The sequence below is a fragment of the Idiotropiscis lumnitzeri genome, chromosome 19, assembly GCF_059441095.1.
Source record: "Idiotropiscis lumnitzeri isolate Australia: NSW breed Sydney's pygmy pipehorse chromosome 19, RoL_Ilum_1.0, whole genome shotgun sequence".
Classification (NCBI taxonomy): domain Eukaryota; kingdom Metazoa; phylum Chordata; class Actinopteri; order Syngnathiformes; family Syngnathidae; genus Idiotropiscis; species Idiotropiscis lumnitzeri.
The window spans coordinates 9,735,802-9,758,494 of record NC_142409.1 but is presented as its reverse complement, the minus strand read 5'-3'; the positions used below and the strand labels follow the sequence as shown (position 1 = coordinate 9,758,494).

The following is a 22,693-nucleotide window of genomic DNA, read 5'->3' as shown; positions in this document are numbered from 1 at the left end:
TATTTACAGCCACAGTAAGCACTCGGGAGGCATCAAGGACCTTTAACAAAATTGCCTGCGAGGAGACAGCGGGCAGGGATGATGGGGGACCCCAGTCGATGGAGCTTACCACCGCGGTCTGCGGTTGACTTTCTGATTCTTTTATCGTTACCGCCAAGTGATTTGAGTTTGATTTTATTCATTTGTGAAAATCTATTGGATCCTGTCTGTTAAAGCCAGCTGTGTGTGAAAGGTAGTGTCCAGGAATGAGAGGAATTTCCTGGCTTTCGAGGTAGCATCAGAAGCGTAACGACAGCTGTGTGAAAGCGAACCACGGAAAGCTCGGACCAGGATGTGAAGTTTAACACCAGAGACTTAACTTGTCCCACGCATTAGAGGTTTTTTTTTTTTTTAATGATTTAAGATGACGAAGAGAGCCATAAAGCTTTTTAATTGTTTGAAAGAAAATGGCTTGCTCCCCGACATCTATTCTGTACTTATTTTATTGTGGATTTTTGGAATGGCCAAACAATAGTATTAAAAAAATTGGGAGTTGGTCTCAACGTGACATTGCCAACTAGCGGCATTGTGTGCTCATTGCAGTGTTTTCCCTCATTGCAGTCCTTTGTGAATGGAGATAGTTTGGACGACGTAATTGTTTGCATGTTGTATGAATAATTTATACATCATGTACAGCACTTTGTATGCAGTGGTGGTTGTTTCAAAGTGCTCTATAAATACAGCACTGGCGCAAAGTTGTCGGTACATAATTGAAGTAAACAGAACCAAGCATGTGAATGACCTTCGTCATACCACTTTGAGCGTCCAAGGGCACCCAACAATCTTTTCTTTTTTTTTTTTTTTCCACTCATCATTTCAGTCTCAGGCAACTGCATCCTTTTCATCTATTCAGCGTCACAAAGCAGAACCTGTTGATATTTTGTAACGCTTCCGAGTGACTCACTGTATGCTCTCACGCGCTCGCACACACACGCGCTATTTGAACAGCTGTGCTTTTGCACTTTACATGTTTATTAGTGCCATTGTCCTGTGACAGTCCGGCTCCTGTCATTTTTATTTTAAAGCTTTGATTCCCGCACTCTTTTAATCTCTAACATCATTATGGGAACCATTGGTATAATTTAACTGTCACTTGAAGTTGGGCAACTCAGCCTTAGTGAACGCGGTAACTGCAAGCATAATGGTAGACATCATTACTCACCTAATGTTCTGGACATCACTGGTAGTGCTGAACTCAGCACCAGGATGGACACGCAGCATCCAATTATCTACGAAATAGGAGAGATGAGTGAGCCATCAAATGAGTGCGCTCCATTTTGTCATAATTGCGTGAAGATGAATTGACAACTAATTGCACATATTAGATGGTCACTTTGACTAATCGATTTAAAAGCCCATCAGTAGTTCAGAGAAAACTAAGAAGTGGGCGGGTAAGAAGGAAGAAGAGAAGAAGTGGCACTAATTGACATGGCCACACACATGCACATAGCACTTGATGTTAAATGGGCTCCACATATTGTACAGTTGGTGCCTGTGAAGTTGCTCATTACCAGGTTCTCTTTGGATTATTGTCCTTCCACCGGGGCCTCGCGGCTAGTTAACAAGCCTCACCACTCCCAAACTCATTACCAAGTGAATAGGTGCCACTATGGGCCAAAGAGAACTCACATCCTCCTGCCCCCTTTCCTCTAACCAAAAAAAAAAAAAAAGATCTCCGTCTCTCTGATGTACAAGAAAAGAGCTTGCACTTTGCCAGTGTTTGCGCACCCCACAAACAAATATTAGAGCGATCAACTAAAGCCATTGAGAGGCCCGGGGGAAAACATTAGTGAGCAGTAGGAGGTTGAGGAAATAGATGAAACACAGAGGGAGGGGGTTACCTATGGAACATTCTCAACACCCTTGCCCCCACTTCACCCTGAGCCCCCCGCCCCTACCCCCATCTTTACCGTTGTCATGGTGGTATCATCCTTCCTGGGTGTGAGACCCTCAAAGAGGCGCAGACTGTAGAAGCCAACCACCGAAGAAGCCATCAAATAACTGGACAGCAAACAGGTCAAGGAGGGAAAAAAAAGTTGATGAGCAGCGATACACCAGCCCTCAAAGGACTTGATCAGAATACACGGGGTCATCAATTTATGACGGAAAATAAAGCAGAATTTGTACGCAAATGTAAACTAAAAAAAAATCTCTCAATTTAATTGACTTTCGTAGACGTTCCGAGTCTTCACCTTTTCACCGTTTAATAAAAGGCGACCAAACAGAACGTAACATGTTTTCCTGAAGGTGTCTGGCTCAACTATGTCCTGGGTAAACAAAGCTGGCTTGACGGTGTTGCTCTTGGCCGTGGAGCATGCTACAAAAAAAAAAAAAAAAAAAAGTGTTGTGAGGGTGCAAGGGTCACTGAAAGGATACAACATGAGGATGATCTCCAACACGGCCTGGACCACGCCAAAGGTGGACAGAGAGGTGTTCCCGATGCCTCCTCGGTCCTGGAAGGTGGAAGAACTCGGTTATTCACAAATCAAAAACTTTTGTTTATTCAGGAGTAAGCCAAATAATTCATTGCAAAACCTTTTCCCTCCAGTCAGTCAGATTTTCATTACCTGTTATTTATTCATGTTATCAGGATAAAGCTGATTTTTACCTCAGTCGTGATTGTAAGGTTTTTCACGTGCTGTTTTATTATTTGGCTGAATCACACTAAAACTCCAAATTTTACCTCATAGTTGAATGTATTTGTTTGTCACTTTGCCTGTTTATTATTTAACAAGAGAATGCAAAAATAGATTTCTACTTTGCATTGCACACACGCAATTAAATGGAATTTACATTCCAAATGACACAATTCTAAATATCTTGCATGTAGATAAACGGTAAAATCAGATATGACCGATTGAAAACGTCCATGTAAACAGACAGTCGGCACTAAATGGAAATTGGAGCCCCCGTGTAAATCCAGCGAGACAGAAAGATTGTACGAAGTAAGTTGCTGCAAAGAATTTCCCCTCTTGAGTGGCGAGCCAATCAAAATCCTGAATGGAACAAGATGAAAGAGCCTCCTTTTCAAATCACGGCCCTTCGTACAATATGTGAACAGGTGTTCAAACAAAAAAAAAAACATCTTTCCATAGAAGTGAGCGTTCAGTTTGTGAGTGTGCCAAAAAGATAAAAACAAATAAATACTACACAAACAAATACTTGCGCAAACACACTCACATCCCGCCCTGAACACGACCACTGCCGGAATGCCCAAAGGCTTTTGAAAGTGAAGTTAAAAAAAAAGAAAAGCCATCCATCGACATGCTCCGCACATAGCCTTCATTGCTCGAGTCACTTGCTAAATATTTGCTTTTCCAACACTTGGCACCACCATTCGCTCTTTGGGAGGAACACTGTATTGTACGGACTACTCACAACGAAGAAGTGACCGTCAATGGCTTACTTTCCCTTTTAAGCTTGGCTGAGATGCACAAATTTTTATTTATTTATTTATTTATTTTATCTGGCATCAGGCCGAAACATCCCATGTCCAAATTTGCAGTTGTCTTGAAGACAATGGACAGAATTGTGAGACATTGCAACTTATCATAACTAACTTTTCAGCATTGGAGTACACGCTCCATCATATACATAATGTCAAATTATGACCTTTCTGACGCCGTCAATAAAAGCTGCCAAATGACAGCTTTCATAAAAGTCAAGCTAATGGCAGGACAAATACACTCCCAAGTTAGGCTTCAGAGGTCCAAGTTTTAAATTATTCTTTCTAATTATTTTTTATATCTTTCTTAGCCACCTTGAGTGTCATTATCTTGATTTGTTTGGTGAAGGAGCCAGGACTGAGGGGGGTGCAGGGGGCGGGGGGGGGGGGGAGTGCGGCGGTCTGGCAGGTTGTTTCATGCCTTTTTATGCAACTGTCATCCCTTGTGAGCTCACTGCAGAGTCGTGGCGCAGTGCTGTTACACGGGGAATTAGCAGACGGCATGTGATGTCATTTATTAATGGGGGGGGGGCAGGAGGGGGGGGAGGTTGTGTGTGAGCGCGTGCGTGCGTACGCTCGCATATGCGTAGGCCGAGGATGGCAAACTTTCTCAGCGCGCTTCCTTTCAACTCGTCCTTTCACTGCAGGAGCAGGAAGACCGACGATGGGATGAAGTGGTAGTTGGGTCGGGGGGGGGCCTCAACAGGAGAGGGTGCAGGGAGGTTGAGGTTAAGGGTGGTCTGTACAGCCTGCAGCACTTCAGTCATCACATTTGTCGCTCGTCACATTAACGGCTTGTTTGCAGACATTAACTACGTTTGGGGGAAAAATGTAAGATCATTCATCTGTTCCCGCATTTGACTGAAAAATTCAGACTTGTGCCTCAACCAAGGATTTTTTTTATTTATATATTTTTTAATGTATTGAACCTTTGTTGATTATTTAGCAGGATCACACAAAAATTCCAGATTTTTACCTCAGCCAAAAAAGTAATCATTTGGTGTTTGTTCGTTACTTAGCAAGATTGTGCTAAATCTTCATATTTTCACCTGAGTCAAGGAAGTTATGCTTTCATTGCCTGCTGTTTTTAGTTAGTTGGAGTATGCAAAAAAAATACCAATTTCTACCTTAACAAAGGAACTTTTGTTGTCAACTTTTTGTTAGTGTCAAATTTTTACTTCAGCCAAGGATGTCTCCTGTTTTTACATCTGTTGAGGAATTTATTTGCACTATATGGATGTGATAGTTTGCAGTAATAATAATCCAGTTATCCGCTTCAATTTCATAAAGTTATGCTGTTAAAATCTGCAGATCAAAGTAGAATTTGAATACCAATTTTTAGTAATTAGTTTGTTTAACCTTCATTCATAGAAGCAACCGCAGCTAAGATTTGTGTTATCTGCGCCTTCGGCCGCGGAGCTTCTTAAATTTATGATGACGACAGTCTCCCCGTGAGAGACATTTTTTCCTCCTTGTCATCATTTCCCGTAGTTGGCTATTAAATAACGACATCTAAATGAGGGATAACAGTGGAAGTTTTGCATTGCATTTCAAACTATAGTAATAGTCCGAATTTGGAGGATTTGTTGCAAAAAAATGTGCGAATATTGCCACACTTACGACTCCTACCCAAAAACACTGTCTTTTTGTTCAAAATGATTTATCTCTGAGTCATTCTGTGTTTGAACAGGGATGTCTAGACTTTTTATATCCGCTTTATACACAACCGTTCAAAAGTGAGCTTGTTGAGGTTGAATCAACAGCGCCTCTGCTGGTTGCGGCCAAGTAGTGCACTCGCGTAAGAAGCGCTCATCGTCGCATTGTGAAGCTTGGGGTTGCATTGTTGCGATGACGTCATTGCTTCCAACGGCGGGGAAATTCAGCCGTGTTGCGCTGATGCGTGTGCTTGGAGGGGAAGGGTTGAGCCCGCAGCTAATAGTCCACTTAAGGAAATACTGTGTCAAGTGTTGGACTAGCAGAGTAGGCGGCCTGCAGTAAGAATTTTATTAGCCACTCTTAGTGCTTGTTCATCAGGCTGTAAAACAAGGTGTCCTTTGACAGACTTCCCTTCCTCCTTTCCCCCCTTCGCCTCTTTCCCCATCGCCATCCACCTGCTTGCCCTGCTCCTCCTCTTCATCATCACCACCGTCATCCCGTTTCACCGCCATGCTGTGCCGCCTGCTCAGCTTGCTTGGCCGGCAAGGGGAAGGCAAACATTGACAGGGCAATTCCATTGTGTCGCTTCCCCACCACCACTCAACAATCAGACTCATTTGACTTTCCCACAGTCTGGATCTCTTTGACAACACTCTCGCTCAGCTTCTTTTACTTCGTTTGGATCCAGAGATCATACAACGGGCAAAAGTATTAGGACACGCCTCTTTGACGATAGCTTGCATACTGCATATAAAAAAAATCTCCCAATTTGATTCCATGTCCTTCAAAAGGCAAGATCACTTTCATCCGTGCTGACTTTACTATTGGAACTTGGAAAATGTTTTCATTGAGAACAAAGGGATGGACAAACGTTAATGCAAGTAAAAAGAGTGGACGCTGTTTATACCCGCGAAGGGTAAACCAGCTCACACTTTCTTCCATTTTATATGGCAAGTTGTGTCTATCAGACTTATTTTTATCGACCAGGTCAGGGACCGCAATTGACTATAAAATGAGAGGCCTGACATATATCGAGCCATAAAGCATTTAATGGACTCAACAATGGTAATTTGGGGTATTTTGCCCCGTCAGTTTTCCACGAGACACCGTAAAATGAATTGATGGAGAAATCCGATACATAATGTTGCCCTCAACGAGACAAGAATGTAACCACACTCACACACATACAGTACACCTCTGTCAGTGTAGATGAGACAAGATAAGCTGAGTTTAACACACATTGCATGTTAGGCGGAGATGAAAATCTTCCGAGCGAGGAAGAGCGGCTCTTTCAGCCATCGTGGACTTGAGACGTGCCGCCGCGTGCGCTGATTTTTCTTTTTTTTCTTTTTGCAAGTGCTGCGACGTGACTTTCAATGAGCTTCCAAAACAAAAAACTTGGGGCCCCGATTAACATCTGCCTGGGCCTTTTCTTTCAAACGTGCACCTGAGCATATCCGGAATTTGATTTATGTCTCAGCGCATGGCAGGTCAGATAGGACTCTCCATTTTAGGTGTGGAAGGGGGTTAAAAGCATGTCACTTAGACCAGCGGTCGCCAACCACAGGGCCGCGGACCACTTGTCTTTGTATGGTAGTTAAAAAAAAAAAAAAAGGCAGGAGACCCCACAATTTCCTATAGTGGCTAAGTGATAACGTACATTTGTGGCATATATGCTCCGCTCCCTAAAAATTAAACGTTACCAAGTAGCGGATTCTCAACCCAGTGATTAAGAACCATTGATTGTAATTCAAGATGAAGGATTACCGTGGAACCCTTGGGCATGGCAGTCTCATCCACGAGAAGATAGAGGATGTTCAGCACCACTAGAAGAACTGAGATTGTCTGAAGACGGAGAGAAAGAGTCAGTACGGACCCAAAATGAAAAGCTGTACAAACTTAACTGAGCCTCAAAACATATTTTAGTTTTAGCGAAATATTAGTAGCATTAAGTTAGCATTTTGGCGAATGTGATAACAGCTGCCATCCATTTTCCATAGTGCTCATCCTCAAGTAGATATGCGTCTTGCTTTTATTCCAAAAAAACATTTGTTCTTTTCATTTTGGCAGTAATGTGAATAAATAAATAAATAGATTTTTCTTCACTTTTTACAGCATTTTTTTCAACAAAATTATATTCTATAATATTTTCCATGAGCTCAGTGAACAGTTTGTGGCTTAACAATGGGTCACTCACCGTTCCTGCAAGTAGGATCAACATGACGATGGGATACAGCAAGTTCTTCTCCCAACCAGGCGCTTGCTTTCTTCTCTCTGAAAATAGGGCAAAATTCTTTTACACAAAGATTGGCACCATTACCACTTTTTGTTCCGCTATGTTTCTATATCCTCTTTTTGGTCACTTTGTCTTGACTTGATGGGACTCTCAAGACAGTGACAGGCACTTTTTGGTCTGCATTTGAGTTCATCTGGTCTGTGATGTTGAACAAGAAGATTATTGTGATGGTAGAACTGGTAGTGTCGGATACCGAGAACCTTTTAAAATACTTTGACTTGTTTAAAAAAAATACGGCAAAAAAAAAATATAAGGAAAAAGTTGAAAACTACAAACAATAATAAAAGTATAAAATGAACACTTCTTCAAGAGTGTCAAGCAAAACATGAACTTTAATTCAACGTCCACAGGTGTAGTTCATGTTACATAGCAAACTATCCTGAAAACGAATAATTACCGGTTTCCACCCCGTAGATAATTAATTAATCGGCGAAACCTCAAGGTTAATACACACATCACAGGTGTGTGTATACCAAACATCTCGTCCTCTGTCATAACAGCTTAACCCTCTGGCTATTTATAAAAAAAAAAAAAACTAAAAAAAAAACTCTTTAATTAGTGGCAATCATCGTCACATAATTGTCGCTCATAAATCTCGCATGAAAATGTATGTTTTGTGTCCTCGCGGGCAGGTTTTAGATTGACATCCTTATGCAGCTTACTGTCATCTGTCACATGATGCCTCGCCGACGACTTTGGCCATATTGACTCGCCGCACACTCAATTTCCAACCTCGTCAGTCCTTATTCTCAAAGTGCAGCCCGCTCCTGCGCCCCGCCGACAAGTTTGCCAGCTGCACTTTATAAGCACCATCCTTCTAAATTAATGACATCACTAAAAGGCTCGCTACAATATAAAGTTTGCTTCTTGTCCAATATCCCTAAGTGCCTGTCGCCTGCGCCCCACCCGCCACTGCCGGCCGGCTCCCCAAAAGCCTCATTTATAATATCCTAAAATGGATGGAAAATGATCAGGCAGGTCTGGTCCACATCCAAATGAAGAAATAAAAGCAGACGGGGAGAAAGAGAGAGTCTCTGTCAGCAATATGTAAAAAAAAAAAAAAAAAATTACATAGTGAATCCCCCGTTTATCGCAGGCTTATGTTCCACCTGTATCAGTGAAAAATGCAATATAGAAAAACAAAATGAAAACATAGTGACGTCTTCAGATACTTGAAATGAATATAAATGCCTCGCAAAAAATAAAACATCGGACCACAGCATATTTTTTAATAGTTTTGCCCTTCACACGTGCGTTAATAAACATACTTGAACACACCAAAGCATAAAATGTGGCACCTTTGAGAGGCGGGAATTGATGAGATGGGATTAATGAAAAGTGTATCAACAATGAGCTCCTCTTTGCCACATGTGAGGATGTTACAGTAACTATGTTGAAGCAATCCACAAAAGCTATGATCTGCAAATTTTGACAATATAACATGAACTCCTGTGGCCAATAGACGCAGAATAATTTATTAAGGACAAAATCACATCTTGTCACAAATACGTACCCAGTTTATTCCTCATGTTTCTGACGCTGTCCAGTTCTTTAGTGATCTGGTGGGTGAAGCCTGCTCGGGTATATGCACACGTGGATGACCCTGACCAAGACAAAACCAGGTTTTAGAAGACCATTTCCAATGCTACCTTCAACTTAGTGCGACCAAACAACGGTACGATTTGGAGTCCCACCGAGCTCCAAAGCCTTGACTGAGAGAAAAGTTGTCATTTTCATCGAGGAACTATATTGACATGTAAGTGAGACACTAACGAACTTTTGTTCATTGGGGAGGAGGTCAGCGTGGCTTGTTGGTGGTAATTAGGAAGAGGTTGCAGTATGTGCATGTACACTCACACGTTCGTTCTTTTTCTTCTGATTCAAATTGTCTGAAATTTGTTTTTAAAGGAAACGCTGTCAGTGATTTTAGTAAAATGTTAAAGGCTAATAGAAATATATATTTACAGTTTAGGCTATAAATATAGACAATTATTTAAGAAATGTCAATTAGTGACATATCCAGCTTCGCGCGGCATGTCTCACCTGCTACAGCCTACAAATAGCACTGGTTTACTTTCATTTTGACGTTAATCATGTCACACCATTTTTTTTTCAGTATGAAAACACCAGTGACAGTTCAGTCACGTAGTCAGCAATGTGCTGACTGAAATGACGGTAGAAATAGTGCCTAGGTGAGACTGGGAAAAAAAAAAAAATCCAGCAAACACCAAAGTAATTGTCACGGCCCGTTCAATCCTCTCATCCCCAAGAAAACTAATGTATTATTTGTGTGGAAACGTGGCTCCGCATGTCACCCGCGGCAGATAAATGGTTCATCTGATAGATATTATGTCCTTAATAGCGAATAAATCACGGAAACAAAGGACGCTATTATCACTCGAGTGAAGCAGTAATGGAGCCTTGGCAGGATCTCAACTGCAGTAGCCGAAATGACGTCACTCCCGACTGAAGTTAAATATATCCTGCCTTCGCCTTCTGCTGGCAGCATCAAGTAAGAGGCTGAGTTACAGCGAGGCAGAGATGCTGAGTGAGGCTTCTGCAGCTAGCGGCGGCCGGAGTAATGCGACATACCCTCGCTAACCTTCGGGAGAATGATGTCATTGAGGGAAGGAAAAAAAAAAAACGATATGCAAACGAGCATGTCAAGACAGTCAGAGGCAAGGTCGTCGTGCCGCAGAGCATCTGGACAGAGCGCCGTTGTCTGCACGTCACATTCTTTCAAGGACATTGTGGCACCACTCACACTCCCGTTTGCGCAAATTTGTTTTCAATATTCTTTAGGCAAACCTGTTGAAATGAAGCGCAATTCAATTGAATTTGGAATGTCTGGTTTCAGTAACAACTTTATTCTTATTATGCCTATAAAAAAAAAATAGGACCACTTTCCTTAAAAGTGAGACTTAGCCCATCATATGTTGCATTGAGTGTCTCTTTTAACGTAAAAGAGGCTAAGGCGGCAAAATCGTGTTCTTCTGAAATCCCCCACACAGGCAGCGTTCACACGGCGCAAACGTGAACATCAATAAACAAATCCTTCACCTGATGCGGCTCAACAGTGCGTATCTGTCAACACAACAAGACCTTTGGAGTGTGTGACGTGAACTTTCCCTGAACTGCGTTTCCAAGCCACTGTATGAACATGTACACAAGATATACGTACAGAGCAAAGAAACGGACCGACTGAGACGTTGACCACTCCTTTCTTTTTGTGTCCCTCACTGAGGCTTTGAATAGATCAAACGTCTCCCGGGAATGATAAGCCAGAGATTGCAATTATTCTGTCGTCTAGTTCAAAGCGTGGCAGCGCGGTATGAGCCGTAAGGAAGCACAACGCTCAGATGGCGCTCTATGGAGGTGGCCAGCGTAGTATTTAAAAACACGCGCTATCGCGGAGGTTGATCTCCCATACCTCCCTGGTGTGAAAAGACTCCTCATTCGCTCACATCTGTACACTTGGTTGCGCGCTTGACTTAATATTAAAGTAGGTTTTGGAAGGTGGCCAAAACTTCCTGCCTCTTGAGAATTTTCAGTGTTCCGCAAGGAATTTGCAAACAGAAGAGGACAAGAAAAGGAAATGCAGGTGACGAGGGCGGAAGAAAGACCACCTTCCCAAACTTCCTCAAGACTTTCGCTTTGTAGCAAAGTCAATGAGGGCACAACGGCATCTCTGCTTGATGTCCTTTTTATAGCTCAGTGAAAAGTTAATCAGTGACGGCAGAAGTGAGCCAAAAGTTCTTGTCAAAGATTAATTTCCACCACATTAGCTGGACAATACCATTCCAGGCCCGGCCGTCAATAAGGCGATCGTTTTATCAGCATTGAGAGTGCCTTGATGAATGTTTCAAATCGGACTTGCAAAGATTGCTTGGTTCACGATGGGAGCTCCGTGTAAAAGTCGCGACTAGAGTAAATATTTGCATGAAAAACTGTTTCGGAAACTGAAAGACAACATTTTTAACAACAGCTGTGTATCCATGAATTAGGGGTTGAACCGACTAGTCAACTAGTCGACATCAACTTTCCCGCTCCAAGTATTGACCCAGGTAGAAACAAAACTGAGCGGGACAGCAGCAAGCCGATCGTGCGTGTGTGTGAGTGTTTGTGTGCGTGCGTGTGTCACCGCGCCTTCCCTGTTAATTGATTCCAGCTCAGTCACACCCAATAGGGTCGTTCGACCCCTTCCCCTCGGTCTTGGACAGACGTACCGTTTAATCTCCTCTGAAGGGCTTCCTCTTGCAAATGGATGCAGTAAATCTGCTCATCCAGGTCCTCCAGGATCTGAAGAGTGAGGGAGAGGAGATGGAAATGGGTTATAATTAGGCCCGAAGTGGGACTGGAGGGATGGCAGATGGGAGGATGAGTTGGTGACGTATTTGTAGTCCGTGGCTGGATTTGTAAAGAGCTGAGAGATGGACAGATTTGTCACTCTGTCGTAGAATTCTCCGTTTTCTTTAATGTTCTGCAATTTTTTCCAATTTTGTCCATTTTCGCTATTGATCAAACTGCACATTCAGGTATTCTTGTAGCGGTATTCCGCAAACCTTCGTTTGCAGTGACCTACCGTTGGCTTCACGAGCAACTGGCCCATAACAGTGAACATTCTTGACAATCCCACAGGAGTGCACACTGTGAGAAAAATAAAGCCCATTAGGACCACCGTTTGAATACGAAGTGCCGGAATGGGAAAAAGTACTGCGCTCTAGATTAAATGACATTTAGTAAAAAGGCTTACTGAGTAAAAGCAGTCCTCCCATCAGAGATATGCAGGAATACAGGTAGGGTAAGTAGAATTCCCAGAGGTCTATGGAAAGAAATACTAATATTAATCCATTTGAGAGAAGAAAAAAAATAAAAAACAACAATATTGTTTTTATTCAAAAATAATAAATTCATTAAATTTTCAAAAATACCTTTATTGGTAAAGTAAAACTTTAAAATAAAATGATGCATAATTAGTCAAATAAAATGATACAATTAAAAATGGAGAAGTAAAATGAATACATTAAAATAAACAGACAAAAATGGAGAGAAATCCTTTGTTAGTAAAATGAAGGCATTGAAAATAACTTGAATAATATCGAAAACAAAATATTAAATAACCACTAAATTACAGATTGGGTCAAGTTTGTCTGCTTTGGGGCGGCAAACAATTTTACAACCTCCAACATATCCATTTGGTTTTAGATTAAATTGGAGCACAGCACTCCAAATCATTGAAAAAGTCATTCTAATCACATTTATTAGCAAAATTTTTTTTTTTTAAAGTAAACGCTTCCAATGGCTTGCCACAAAAGGGGTAAAAAAAAAAAGCAACTTGAAATGTTCTTTTGTTGGCCTACTTGACTTGTTCTTGTCTCATAAGGTAGTAACGTCTTGTCTTATGAGGTTATAACGCCTTCATAAATCTAATTTGCATTTTAGTGGATGCGACTGTACTCATACCGTAGAGCAGGCATCACCAAATGGCGGACCGCGGATGATTCGGACCGGACCCATGGCCAATCTATGATGATTTTTTTTTCAGGGCGCATTCGCAAACGTTGGCGCTGCAATTCTAGTAAATACGGAAAAGGCATCACTGATTTGAGCCAATCAAATCTTTTCTTTACAATCAACTGCCAATTGCGCCGCAGACCGGAAGAGAGTGCTGCTGACAGTATGCCTTGCTAAAAAGTTAGCGAGGTCGATGCGTCTTGTTTTAAATGAATGGACGGAGAAATTTACTTTTGTTCTGGCACCGCCCTTTTGTGCACAGTTATCCGCTGACGTTTGAGGTGAGCGCATGCAAAAACATCGAACTTCGAGTGCAGTACAACAGATTTTTACATTTTCGTTTACATCCCAGCGGCATGCAAACGAATATTCAGTAAAAGTATCATGGATTTTGGGGAAACATAAAAAACGTTCAAGTGATGGGGAAGTTGTGAAGGAGTGCTTAAATGTGGTTGCACAAACAGTATTGAAAAAAAAAAAACACAAAGCCCAGATGTGTGAAATAATCTACCAAACCCCAATGGCCCTGACTCCGTTCCAACCCAGAATTAAGTCACTGGCAGGCAGTCACAAACTCATTTTTCTCATTAAGAGAAGTTAAAAAAACCTGGTTTACTTGGATAATTAGGCTTTCCGTTTTTTTTAGGCTGATAACTCTTTGATTTAAAAAAAAAAAAAAAAAAGGTAAAAGATGTTAACTCAATGCTTAGCACTTGATATATTTCTGCAGGAGATATTTTAGAATTTTTTTCTGGAAGTGGCACCCTTAAATTCCTGGAGCCACATTTTCTTGAATGTGAAATAAACGCCTTATATTTGTTTGACTGGCAAAGGTGTTTAATGGGAACATTGCTTAATATTTAGTATAGAAGTGCGCTCTGTTGAAAATGACTAAATATTGAAACTATATAAAAATGTGAACATAGGCTAGACATATCGGGAAGTTGGACTTTGGTTCGGACCTTTTAATTGGAAGAAATTTTCGTCGTGGACCTCTGTGACTTTTAATTGAATACCTCTGCCGTAGAGTGACTCCATACTGGCGGCATCGTTGTCAATAAGCGCCGACGCCACCCACACAATGCCCAGGATGAGCAGAGCCAGCAAGAAGAGCATCACAAAGGTCTCCAAAATGCGAGCCTTTATACCCTAAAGTGCACAAAAATAACAAATGTCAATTTCTCAACACAGGTCATAAACCCTCAAATTCTATCAGCTTCAATTTCTTTTCCAACGGGCTTCATTTTCATTGACGTCCCGTTTCCTCCTGTCACGCCACACTCACGCCGCACAAACGTGACCTAAACGCTCCCACCGATGCCTGCGTAAAACGCCTCTTTTATATACACATATTGCGCTCTATAAAGCGCCTCAAACGGGGCACTGGCAGAGGTGAAATTAAAAAAGAAGGAGGTGAGGGCGGGGGTGCTAGGTCAGCTACTGTCTGCGATCAAGGGCAGGCCTCCCATCTGGGCTCGATTAGGAGCTCCTCTAGCACCGTTGTATCCTGGCCGGCGCAGACGGCGGGCTTTTGGGGTAATTTGGGTTTTCCGGGTCACAAACTGCTGAGTGGTTAATTAAGTGCCCCCCCTCTACCTGTTCACACAGTTTGCATTACCCCCACTGCTGGAGAGCCACGCTGTCTAGCGCGGCAAGATAGATGGGCGCTGGTGCAGACATGTAAGCTCGGTGGGCCAGGCGCACGGTAACAAGAGGGGTGGGGGGGGCGCTCCGCCTAAATTGGCTGCACATGAGCAATTTGTTACCGGCTAAGAGGCGGAATGGCGTTGCGGTCGCTGGTCAGCGTTTGCCAACAGGTACGCGAAGGGGGTCTCCCTTTGAAAGCGGCCCCCGCTAATTGTGGGATAACCTTTTAAGAGTGTAAATGGTCGGAATTGCGCAAATGAAATCAGGCAGGCAAGTTTTTTTTGTGTTTGTTTTTTAATCTGTCCAAAATTGCCAACACCCTGAGCAATGGCATAAGCATTTTTTCATAGACCTCCCACAGTTCTTTGGATACTTAGACAAGAAATCTAAATAGTAATAACATTAATGAATTCTATTTTTGCTGTTTTTGAAACCATGGCTGAAGCGATTAATCAAATAATAAACAAGCACATCAGATTCTTAACGGGACCTAATGTAGTTTTGTCTGATTGAAGCTGCCATACCGTCACGTCATCAGCCAGCAGAGTTTTTTCGCTCAGAGGCAAAATCATGATTTGCATTTTGCTAGCTAACAGCCAACCCAAGCGATAATCATTTCAAACGCTGCAATTGATGGAACATTCATTCAAATCAGACCTAAAAAGCACAAGAACGCTTATCCTTCACAATTCTTTTATTTCATGAAACCATGACAGTGATCGATCTCACAAACAGTGATGCAAGATGCTATCGTGCGGGAAAAAAAGCGTTCGTAAGAGAGATTATACATTGGAATATATATTGTTTATGACCTATATTGAGAAGGAACATTTTGTCCATATAACACACAACTATCTAACCCTTTCTGAAACGTATAGATACTTGCTCGGGCTTTCTTAAAAGGCAGGATTGAAACAACATTATAGTCTGAATCAGCTACAATGAAAATCTTGATCATGAGTGCAGAATTCTCCAGACGCCATGTCAAGTAACACGTGCAGGTTGAGGAGTGCCTCACTGTGGCCGTGCCTGACACTGCAGCCGCCACATGGCACTATTTTATTGATCTAACATTTAATATAGTCAATCTACTAAACGCAGATCCGACCCATGAGGTAGACTCGCACTCGCGAGTGCGATGAGAGTTGACAATCCGGACAACTGGGCGGCTCGCGGGGTGGAGCCGATTGTGATTTCAAAAGGAGGATGTGGAGGAAAAGAGACAGGAGAGGAGTCGGTGTCTGAGCGCATCTCCCTCCCAGGAGAGGAGGCAGGCGAGGTGAGAGAAGAAGAGAGAGATGAATGCTTTCAGGGGCCGCACGCGCGCTCTTAAGGAGGCGCGTGCAGGCCGGCGCGTCCGCTCAAGCGCACCGGTCCACCTTAACGCAGCGGCACATGCCGTCCTGAAGGTGTATTCCCTTTAGAAAGGCTCTCAATCATTTATAAGCCTCGCAACATTAGCCATTCAGATCATTTAGGGCAAAGGCAATGCTTGTCACCTCCCTCGCTATCATCTCTGCTCTCGTTTATTCTTGTCACAGAGCTTTGTTCAACCCCGAGAAGGCGAGCAAGCTTTTATTTTAAACGATGGTTTATAAATAGGCTGGTCCCACGAAGACGTCGCCGATCAAACGAACTGTCAACTGGCAGAAGGCATGAGGGGGAAAAAAAACAAAAAAAGACGCGCTGAAAGTTTCTATTCTCGACGTTCTAATTGTGTAACTTGGGATAAATATAGCCGCTCTGAAATATTCAGCATCCCCCGATCCTCGCCGTGACATCGAGCGAGGGGCCTGCTTGGCTTGTGTGCAAAACGGAACCACTTGCAACGCGTGTAGAGATCAAAGGGCAGAAAGTAGCCACAACACAAACACAGCATGCTGACATTTCAACAGCCACATTGCAAGGATGCTTTCAACTTGCGTCCCTGAGTTCGTCTTAATCATTGGACTGGTGACATCTTGGTGTGGTTCTGAGCGTGATTTGTGTGTGATCCATCATCTTCAATGATTATTCTATACATTATGAGTAATTGGATACAAATTGATTTTGCATTATTGAACAACAAAACACGCACATGAGGTACAAATGTTATTTTTGTGTCTGGAGGTCGCCTTCCTCACATTCCACACTGTAACATCTGTGACTTGATTGCGTGTGGCTTTACAAGGTGCGTGAGAGTTAGTGATTGAGAATGTAGAGATGGCTGTGTTGAGCTCAGGTGAGCGGCTTGCTGTTAACTGTTGGCCAATTAACCATTTACTGAAAACCTCATCAACATACCTAATTCGTCTTCATTTTGTGTTTGTTTGATGTAGTTTCTGTCACATGTCACACTCACGTATGTTTCGCAAACTATCGTCTGTTTTCGTTAGTTTTTTTTCCCGCCATTTTGTTCAATGGGTCAAGGACAGGGCGTGATGTAAAATTCTTATCAATCTCCCTTAGTACTTTTTGTACATATTAGCTTTCCAAACGTTATCATGTTAGCATCCGAGCTCATCCACGGCAACGCCCATCCGTTGGCTGTCAGAAACATGCGGACCAAAGCCCAAAGAGTGTAAGTACGGGAGGGGGTGAGGAGAAAAAGACCCTGCCAGATGCCCGAGGACTTATTAGCGCTACGTTGAAGGGCCGAGGGCCGCGCCGCAATGACCGTGTGGGGAGACGCAAAGCAGAGAGGACAGAGAGGGGGGACACGCCGGCCTGTAAAGCGCAGGACCGGACTTCTAAGACTTCTCGATAACGACGCGAGGCGCATGGAAAATGATCGGCATCACGTCGTATTGTTCAAACATGAGCGATGGGTCGCATAAAAACCAACTTGTTTACGGTCGACACAAAATGACCACTTGCTTGTTCTTGCGTCTGTGCTTCTTTTCATCACGCTATAAAGCTCAACGTTTCCATCAACATCATCCTTGAGATCAATTCATCAATCAGAATCCTAATTGTCCCTCTGAGCTAAATTAGCTGCATTTAAGTTGCCCACTTGATATAGCTCAGCATCTTAATATTAGAATGTTAGCACTTTGTACAGGCTCGTTAGTCGAAGAGGAGTAGTAACCCACTCCAGGGCTTGATCATTGACGTGCCTTTAGTTTTTCAGGTCCGAAACGTTCGATGAATTTGGTGCAGAAAAATGCCATCAAAACCAAACAGACATCAAAAACAACAGTGAAAAGGGGCGAGACGAACGCTTTACTTCAATGTAAATTTTCTAAAGGTTGAATAACCCCCTCCATAAGCCAATACATTTGTTCTTGCTGTACAGGGTGTCCCCGGTTTACAACGGTATTTCGCTCCAACCCCGGCGACATAACCTGAATTTGTACGACGAAATGTCCGATTAATCTACACTAACGCAGCAGTGAAATGATTCCTGTAAATATTTAAATGAAAACCACTTCCAGTTCTTACGATGCATTCAGTTCGTGATGACAAAATATCGCAGGACAAAAAAAAAAAAAAAAACATCAATTGAGGAGGAGGAGGGGAAAAAAACCTGACCAACGTGCTTGTTTTTTTTTTTTTTTTAAATTCCCGGCTGGAGCTAATATGTTCCCATGGCAACCAACATTGTAACGGACAGCTTTAGGGAGACATTGTGACCTTAAAGGAAGGTATGCAAACACCACTTTATATTCCTGGCCCAAAAGAAGGCCTGGGAAAAATGTCTGCATGTGCAGGAGATTTGAAATAAATATCCCAGCCTCCATTGTGGAGGCGCAACAAAGACGAGTATCTTAGTAACACCACGCGGGGTTTGCTCGGTGAGACGTTCGCCTGCTGCCCCCCCCCACCCACCCTTTCCCCCGCCTGCCCCTCCCTCCACAATAAACACACTCCTCATCATCGGCTTAGGATGAGATTGATGAGGAGTTTCTTTAACAGCCAGATGAAACCTGTTGGCCCTCTGCTGGGTCAGTCAAGGGGTCAGACTGGTTGCAACTCGTTTCAGGATCAAACACATTTCAACACTGAGGGGAAGACGCGGCCACTTTCTCACTGCTGCACACTTTCAACTCAACAAGACGCCTCCAAATAATCCAAGAACAATCCCACAAATGATCTCCCCAAACATTTTATGTGACATCACGTTATAGCGTGACAGTGGAAATTGGAACATCAAGCACAATTCATTCTGGGATGCTTTTTCAGAAGCAATTATTTCCCATGAGAAATCATTTGGTACTCGCCGACATAAAACCAATTCACAATAATTTTCGATAATATTAAGTCGGGACGGGCGAGTACCAATCACCGGTATTGATATCGACCCGCTCTTAAGGTATTGGGTCCTTTAGGATGCTGCCGATACCAGCCATCGATACTTACGCCAAAAAACACAACATTGACATGAAGTCCTTCTTGATAGACCATAAATGACAAATAGCTGAGGTTAGCATTTCAAAGCTACAATATTTGCAGGCGTGCATGGGCTAGCAGCTTGTTTTTAGTAAACATAGCTTCAAGATATTCCACTCATTATGTCTGGAAATTAAACGGTTCTTGAATCTGTGATATAAATAGACTTTGTCAGAACACGTTTGTCATGCCCTCTACTAGCGGTCACAAGGTGACCGAAATGTCGTTGAAAAACAACACCAAAGAGACACTGAGCTACATTTACTACCTTTATGCTAATATTTATTCCTTGATGTTGGATTTTTTTCCCCAAAAGCAAATTCTCAGTCAAACTGTGCCAATTGAGAGAACTAAACTCCATTTTAATTAAAGTTGTGAATGATAGAAGACTGAGAAATAAAGTAGTGCTTTCGCTTGGGTATCAGTGCATCAAAATAAATAGATGCTATTTATCATCTTTTATGAAACACTGATGGAAAAAAAAGACTAGCTCTAAAAACAAATAACCATAAGAAGTGTCAATGTTATATAAATAACCAATAATATTAATCCTACAGATTTTATTGCAGCCATAAAACTATAAATCACTCTGCTGAAAAATTAACTAATTAGCTAAAATGACTTAACCCACAGTTCTCAGTGGCTCAATTTTAATGTGTTATATTTCTTTTTTTCTTAAGAAAATGGTGAAAAAAGCTGAACCCAAGATTGACCTCTGAAGGCTTGAACGATGCAGCTCCTCTGCGAGGATTTGAGCACCCGGCCGTAAAAGGGGGAGACATTTTACAACAGCAAATAAAGCTCGGATCATAACATCAGAAGTCGGGACCCTTAAGTCGCTCAGATTCATCCACAATTTGGACAATTTGTAACACTATTAATCACTCGGCCGCCACCGCCACCTGACAACGAGCTGAACAGTAAAAGTTAAAAAAAAAAAAAAGCATCCGCGTTTTCCATCTTTTTGTCGCGGTGGCGTCTTTTAGTGTGTCGTCAAATAGAACCACGGCCACATGAAAAGGCAGGCTCGTGACATTAGCCGCTAAAGTCATCACTTGCTTCATTTCCGCACTCAAAAGGAGCTGCCGGTGCACAAGCTTGAAATGCCACATAAAAAAAAAAAACGCTCGCATTGCTGCTGTACTTTTAGCTATTTTGTTCACAAACTGTTTTTAATCCATCTTCCAAACAATTATCATGGTCGCATAGTGTTAGTCTCATAATGTCCGTTAATTTGGTATCATAGCATTATTATGGCCTAATAGAATTAGTTATTACAGTTTCATAGAGTTGGGTTTTGGTAGTTGAATAGCCACTAAGTTTTGAACTCAATGAAAAATCTTATAAAATTGTGATTACTATTTTTTCCATCATCGCAAAGCCCTATGCTGTCATACAGCATTATTTATTATAGCGTCATATATTTAAGTTTCAGTGCATTAGCAAGACATTAGCAGCCGATGGAAAAAAAAGGTCCATGTGTAGGTTTGCCGATTATTCTCTGTCAGTTGCATGAGTGACAGGCTTTTGGGGCGAGTGTGGCCTCCAGCCCGAGCTTGGCACACACGTGATACATACCTGGATGTGCAGCCAAACACTGAGCAGAACCGGCCTTTAAGCGTGTTTATGAACGATACGATAGTGAGAAAACAGAACAAAAAAGGCAAAGAGGCCCTTGCTTCTCACACTGACCAAATTCCACCCAAACAAATTAGGAACAAAAAGAGCCAGCCTTGCAACTACAGTACAGGGCAATTTTTATGTGCTTTTTGCCAGGAGGGACATAAACCAGGGGTGTTTCAAACTGTGACACAGGATAGAGGTGTATTAAAAGTAAATCTTTCCCCCTCCATTTTGCAAGCTTCTATTGTGCTGTCATGTTGCTGCCACTTTATGGATGCTTGGAACACGAGCCCCCAGCCGCTCTCCCCTCTTTTTTTTTTCTGCGAGGGTGGGGTGTAATCAATTAAACTAGGAAGTTCGCCGAGCCTTACAACTCGATTATTAGCCTGTCCTTTTGAAGTTTTATTTTAGGGGGTTGGCGGGGAGGCTTTGGAAGGGGGCGACGAGGAATCAGGCTTTAAATCAGTGGGGCCGATGCAGCCGCGTTGAAGCGTTTGCAGCCTACGCGGCCTTATTGCAAGGCCTTGTCAGGATGTGGCACGGGGCGAAGACCAGATTCCCATTTTCATGGTTAATGAGCTTTCGGTCAGTGGCGTGAGTCAGCGAGAGGGCACGGAACGAGGCACCTGCTGCTGCCCCCCATCACCACTTAAATGCAAAAATAATGGCGAACAGTCAAAAGTGTATTATTTCTACCTTCTTAGATCCGGCGAAACCCTCAGACTCCAGAAAGAAATAGGCGAAGGGCATCAGGACAAAGAGGCAGAGATTGGAAAAGAGTGACACCAGATTCCACAGACCTAGAAAAAGTACAGTAAAGTATTGGCAGGTTGATTATCAAAACAGCAAATTATTACCGACATAATTACATAATTTAACCAATGTTTCCACTTTTGCGACATTTTTGTCAAGTTTGGTGCTGTGAGATAATTTCCCATGTCAAATTCACTCCTCACAAACAATTAGGGATTTTGAGCTTTCAGGTGAAATGTCAGGGTGAACCTAAAATGCAATAGAACCTTTACAGGTGAATTTAGTTTGACCTCTAAACTTTTCCAAATGTTCAATTCACATATCAGTTATTCTTACACAATTTGTTGTTTTTTACAGCAAAATTGACAACTAGTATTTGACCCAAAAATTTCCAAGGATGTACACGGCTATTGTGACTCGTGCTCGAACTGAACTGGGAAATTGATTGGTCGATTTGATGTACAGTTCCTTGTAGAAAACAGCAAGTAGTGCAAGAAGTACGGAGACATTGAGCAGTTGGACATTAAAATATTTAGAGGAGGTTTAATTTCCGCATTAATGGGTCCAATGCATTCTAAAATGTCACAGAAAAGCCCAATATCGCTAACTACATGTGCCTTGGCTCAAAAAAAAAAAAAAAAAAATCACACAAAAGTCTAAGCTGGCAGGCAGACTGTGGGATGCAGATCATGTAATGGACTCTAACGCCCCCTGGTGGCAATTGAAGCACAGAGCACACGGTGTGCGTTAAACAGATACGGACTCACCGTGGATGAGAGAGCCATTGAGCCACTGGATGTAGTAGTTCTTGGGGAATGACAGCAAGATCTCGTTGCTGATGATGGAGAATGGCAGCAGGAAGACAGCGCCGCCCGACACGGCCAGAGTGAACGTGCACAAGTATAGTCTGCAAGGGCAGGGGAAATTATTCTCTCAATTATGATTTTAACTTGTGAAGTCAATTTCTTTCTTGAAATGTATATTTACTTCTCCAAAAATTATTACTGGTATTTTTTTAGTAATATGATTTTTTTCTGATTATTACAACCTTGTAATTTTCTCATACATTATTCCAGTTATGACTTTATGCTGTAATCATGGTCATCATCCCGGTGTAATTTTTAAGCACTTCATGTAGTCTTCAGAAGCTGAATGTGATACCCTTCTGCTTGAAATGTCATTTTTCCTCAAATTGGATCATATATGTATAGGGAGTGCATACAATTAATCGAAGCACCATGTCGGACTCACGATATTCTGTTGACAACAGCATCTTCATCCTCATGGTCATCTAGAAAAGTAAAGAGGGCACATTTGTAGTTTATCGATAGTGGAGTACAAGAACAGGCTTG

The 22,693-nt window shown here is 42.3% G+C and overlaps 2 protein-coding genes across 4 annotated transcripts in view; one reads left to right on the top strand and one right to left on the bottom strand.

Moving 5' to 3' along the window:
- lmbr1 (limb development membrane protein 1) overlaps positions 1 to 22,693 on the bottom strand; it is a 29,238-nt gene that overhangs the window by 3,569 nt on the left and 2,976 nt on the right. The window contains exons 3-15 of the mRNA XM_088282664.1: positions 22,593 to 22,632; positions 22,109 to 22,248; positions 21,285 to 21,388; positions 13,967 to 14,099; positions 12,190 to 12,258; positions 12,019 to 12,083; positions 11,663 to 11,735; positions 8,950 to 9,039; positions 7,338 to 7,414; positions 6,908 to 6,985; positions 2,416 to 2,492; positions 1,950 to 2,040; positions 1,202 to 1,268 (exon numbers count right to left, since the gene is read on the bottom strand). Of these exons, the coding sequence (XP_088138790.1) occupies positions 1,202 to 1,268; positions 1,950 to 2,040; positions 2,416 to 2,492; positions 6,908 to 6,985; positions 7,338 to 7,414; positions 8,950 to 9,039; positions 11,663 to 11,735; positions 12,019 to 12,083; positions 12,190 to 12,258; positions 13,967 to 14,099; positions 21,285 to 21,388; positions 22,109 to 22,248; positions 22,593 to 22,632 (1,104 nt within the window). The remainder of the gene's footprint in view (positions 1 to 1,201; positions 1,269 to 1,949; positions 2,041 to 2,415; positions 2,493 to 6,907; positions 6,986 to 7,337; positions 7,415 to 8,949; positions 9,040 to 11,662; positions 11,736 to 12,018; positions 12,084 to 12,189; positions 12,259 to 13,966; positions 14,100 to 21,284; positions 21,389 to 22,108; positions 22,249 to 22,592; positions 22,633 to 22,693) is intronic.
- The window catches only part of rnf32 (ring finger protein 32), a 34,595-nt gene that overhangs the window by 9,917 nt on the left and 1,985 nt on the right, over positions 1 to 22,693 (top strand). The window contains exon 8 of one of the 3 annotated variants that reach the window (XM_088282666.1): positions 19,646 to 20,343. The exons of the other annotated variants lie outside the window; for them this stretch is intronic. The gene's annotated coding sequence lies outside the window, so the exon portion shown is untranslated. Of the gene's footprint in view, positions 1 to 19,645; positions 20,344 to 22,693 lie in introns of those variants that run through there. 3 annotated transcript variants of the gene reach the window in all.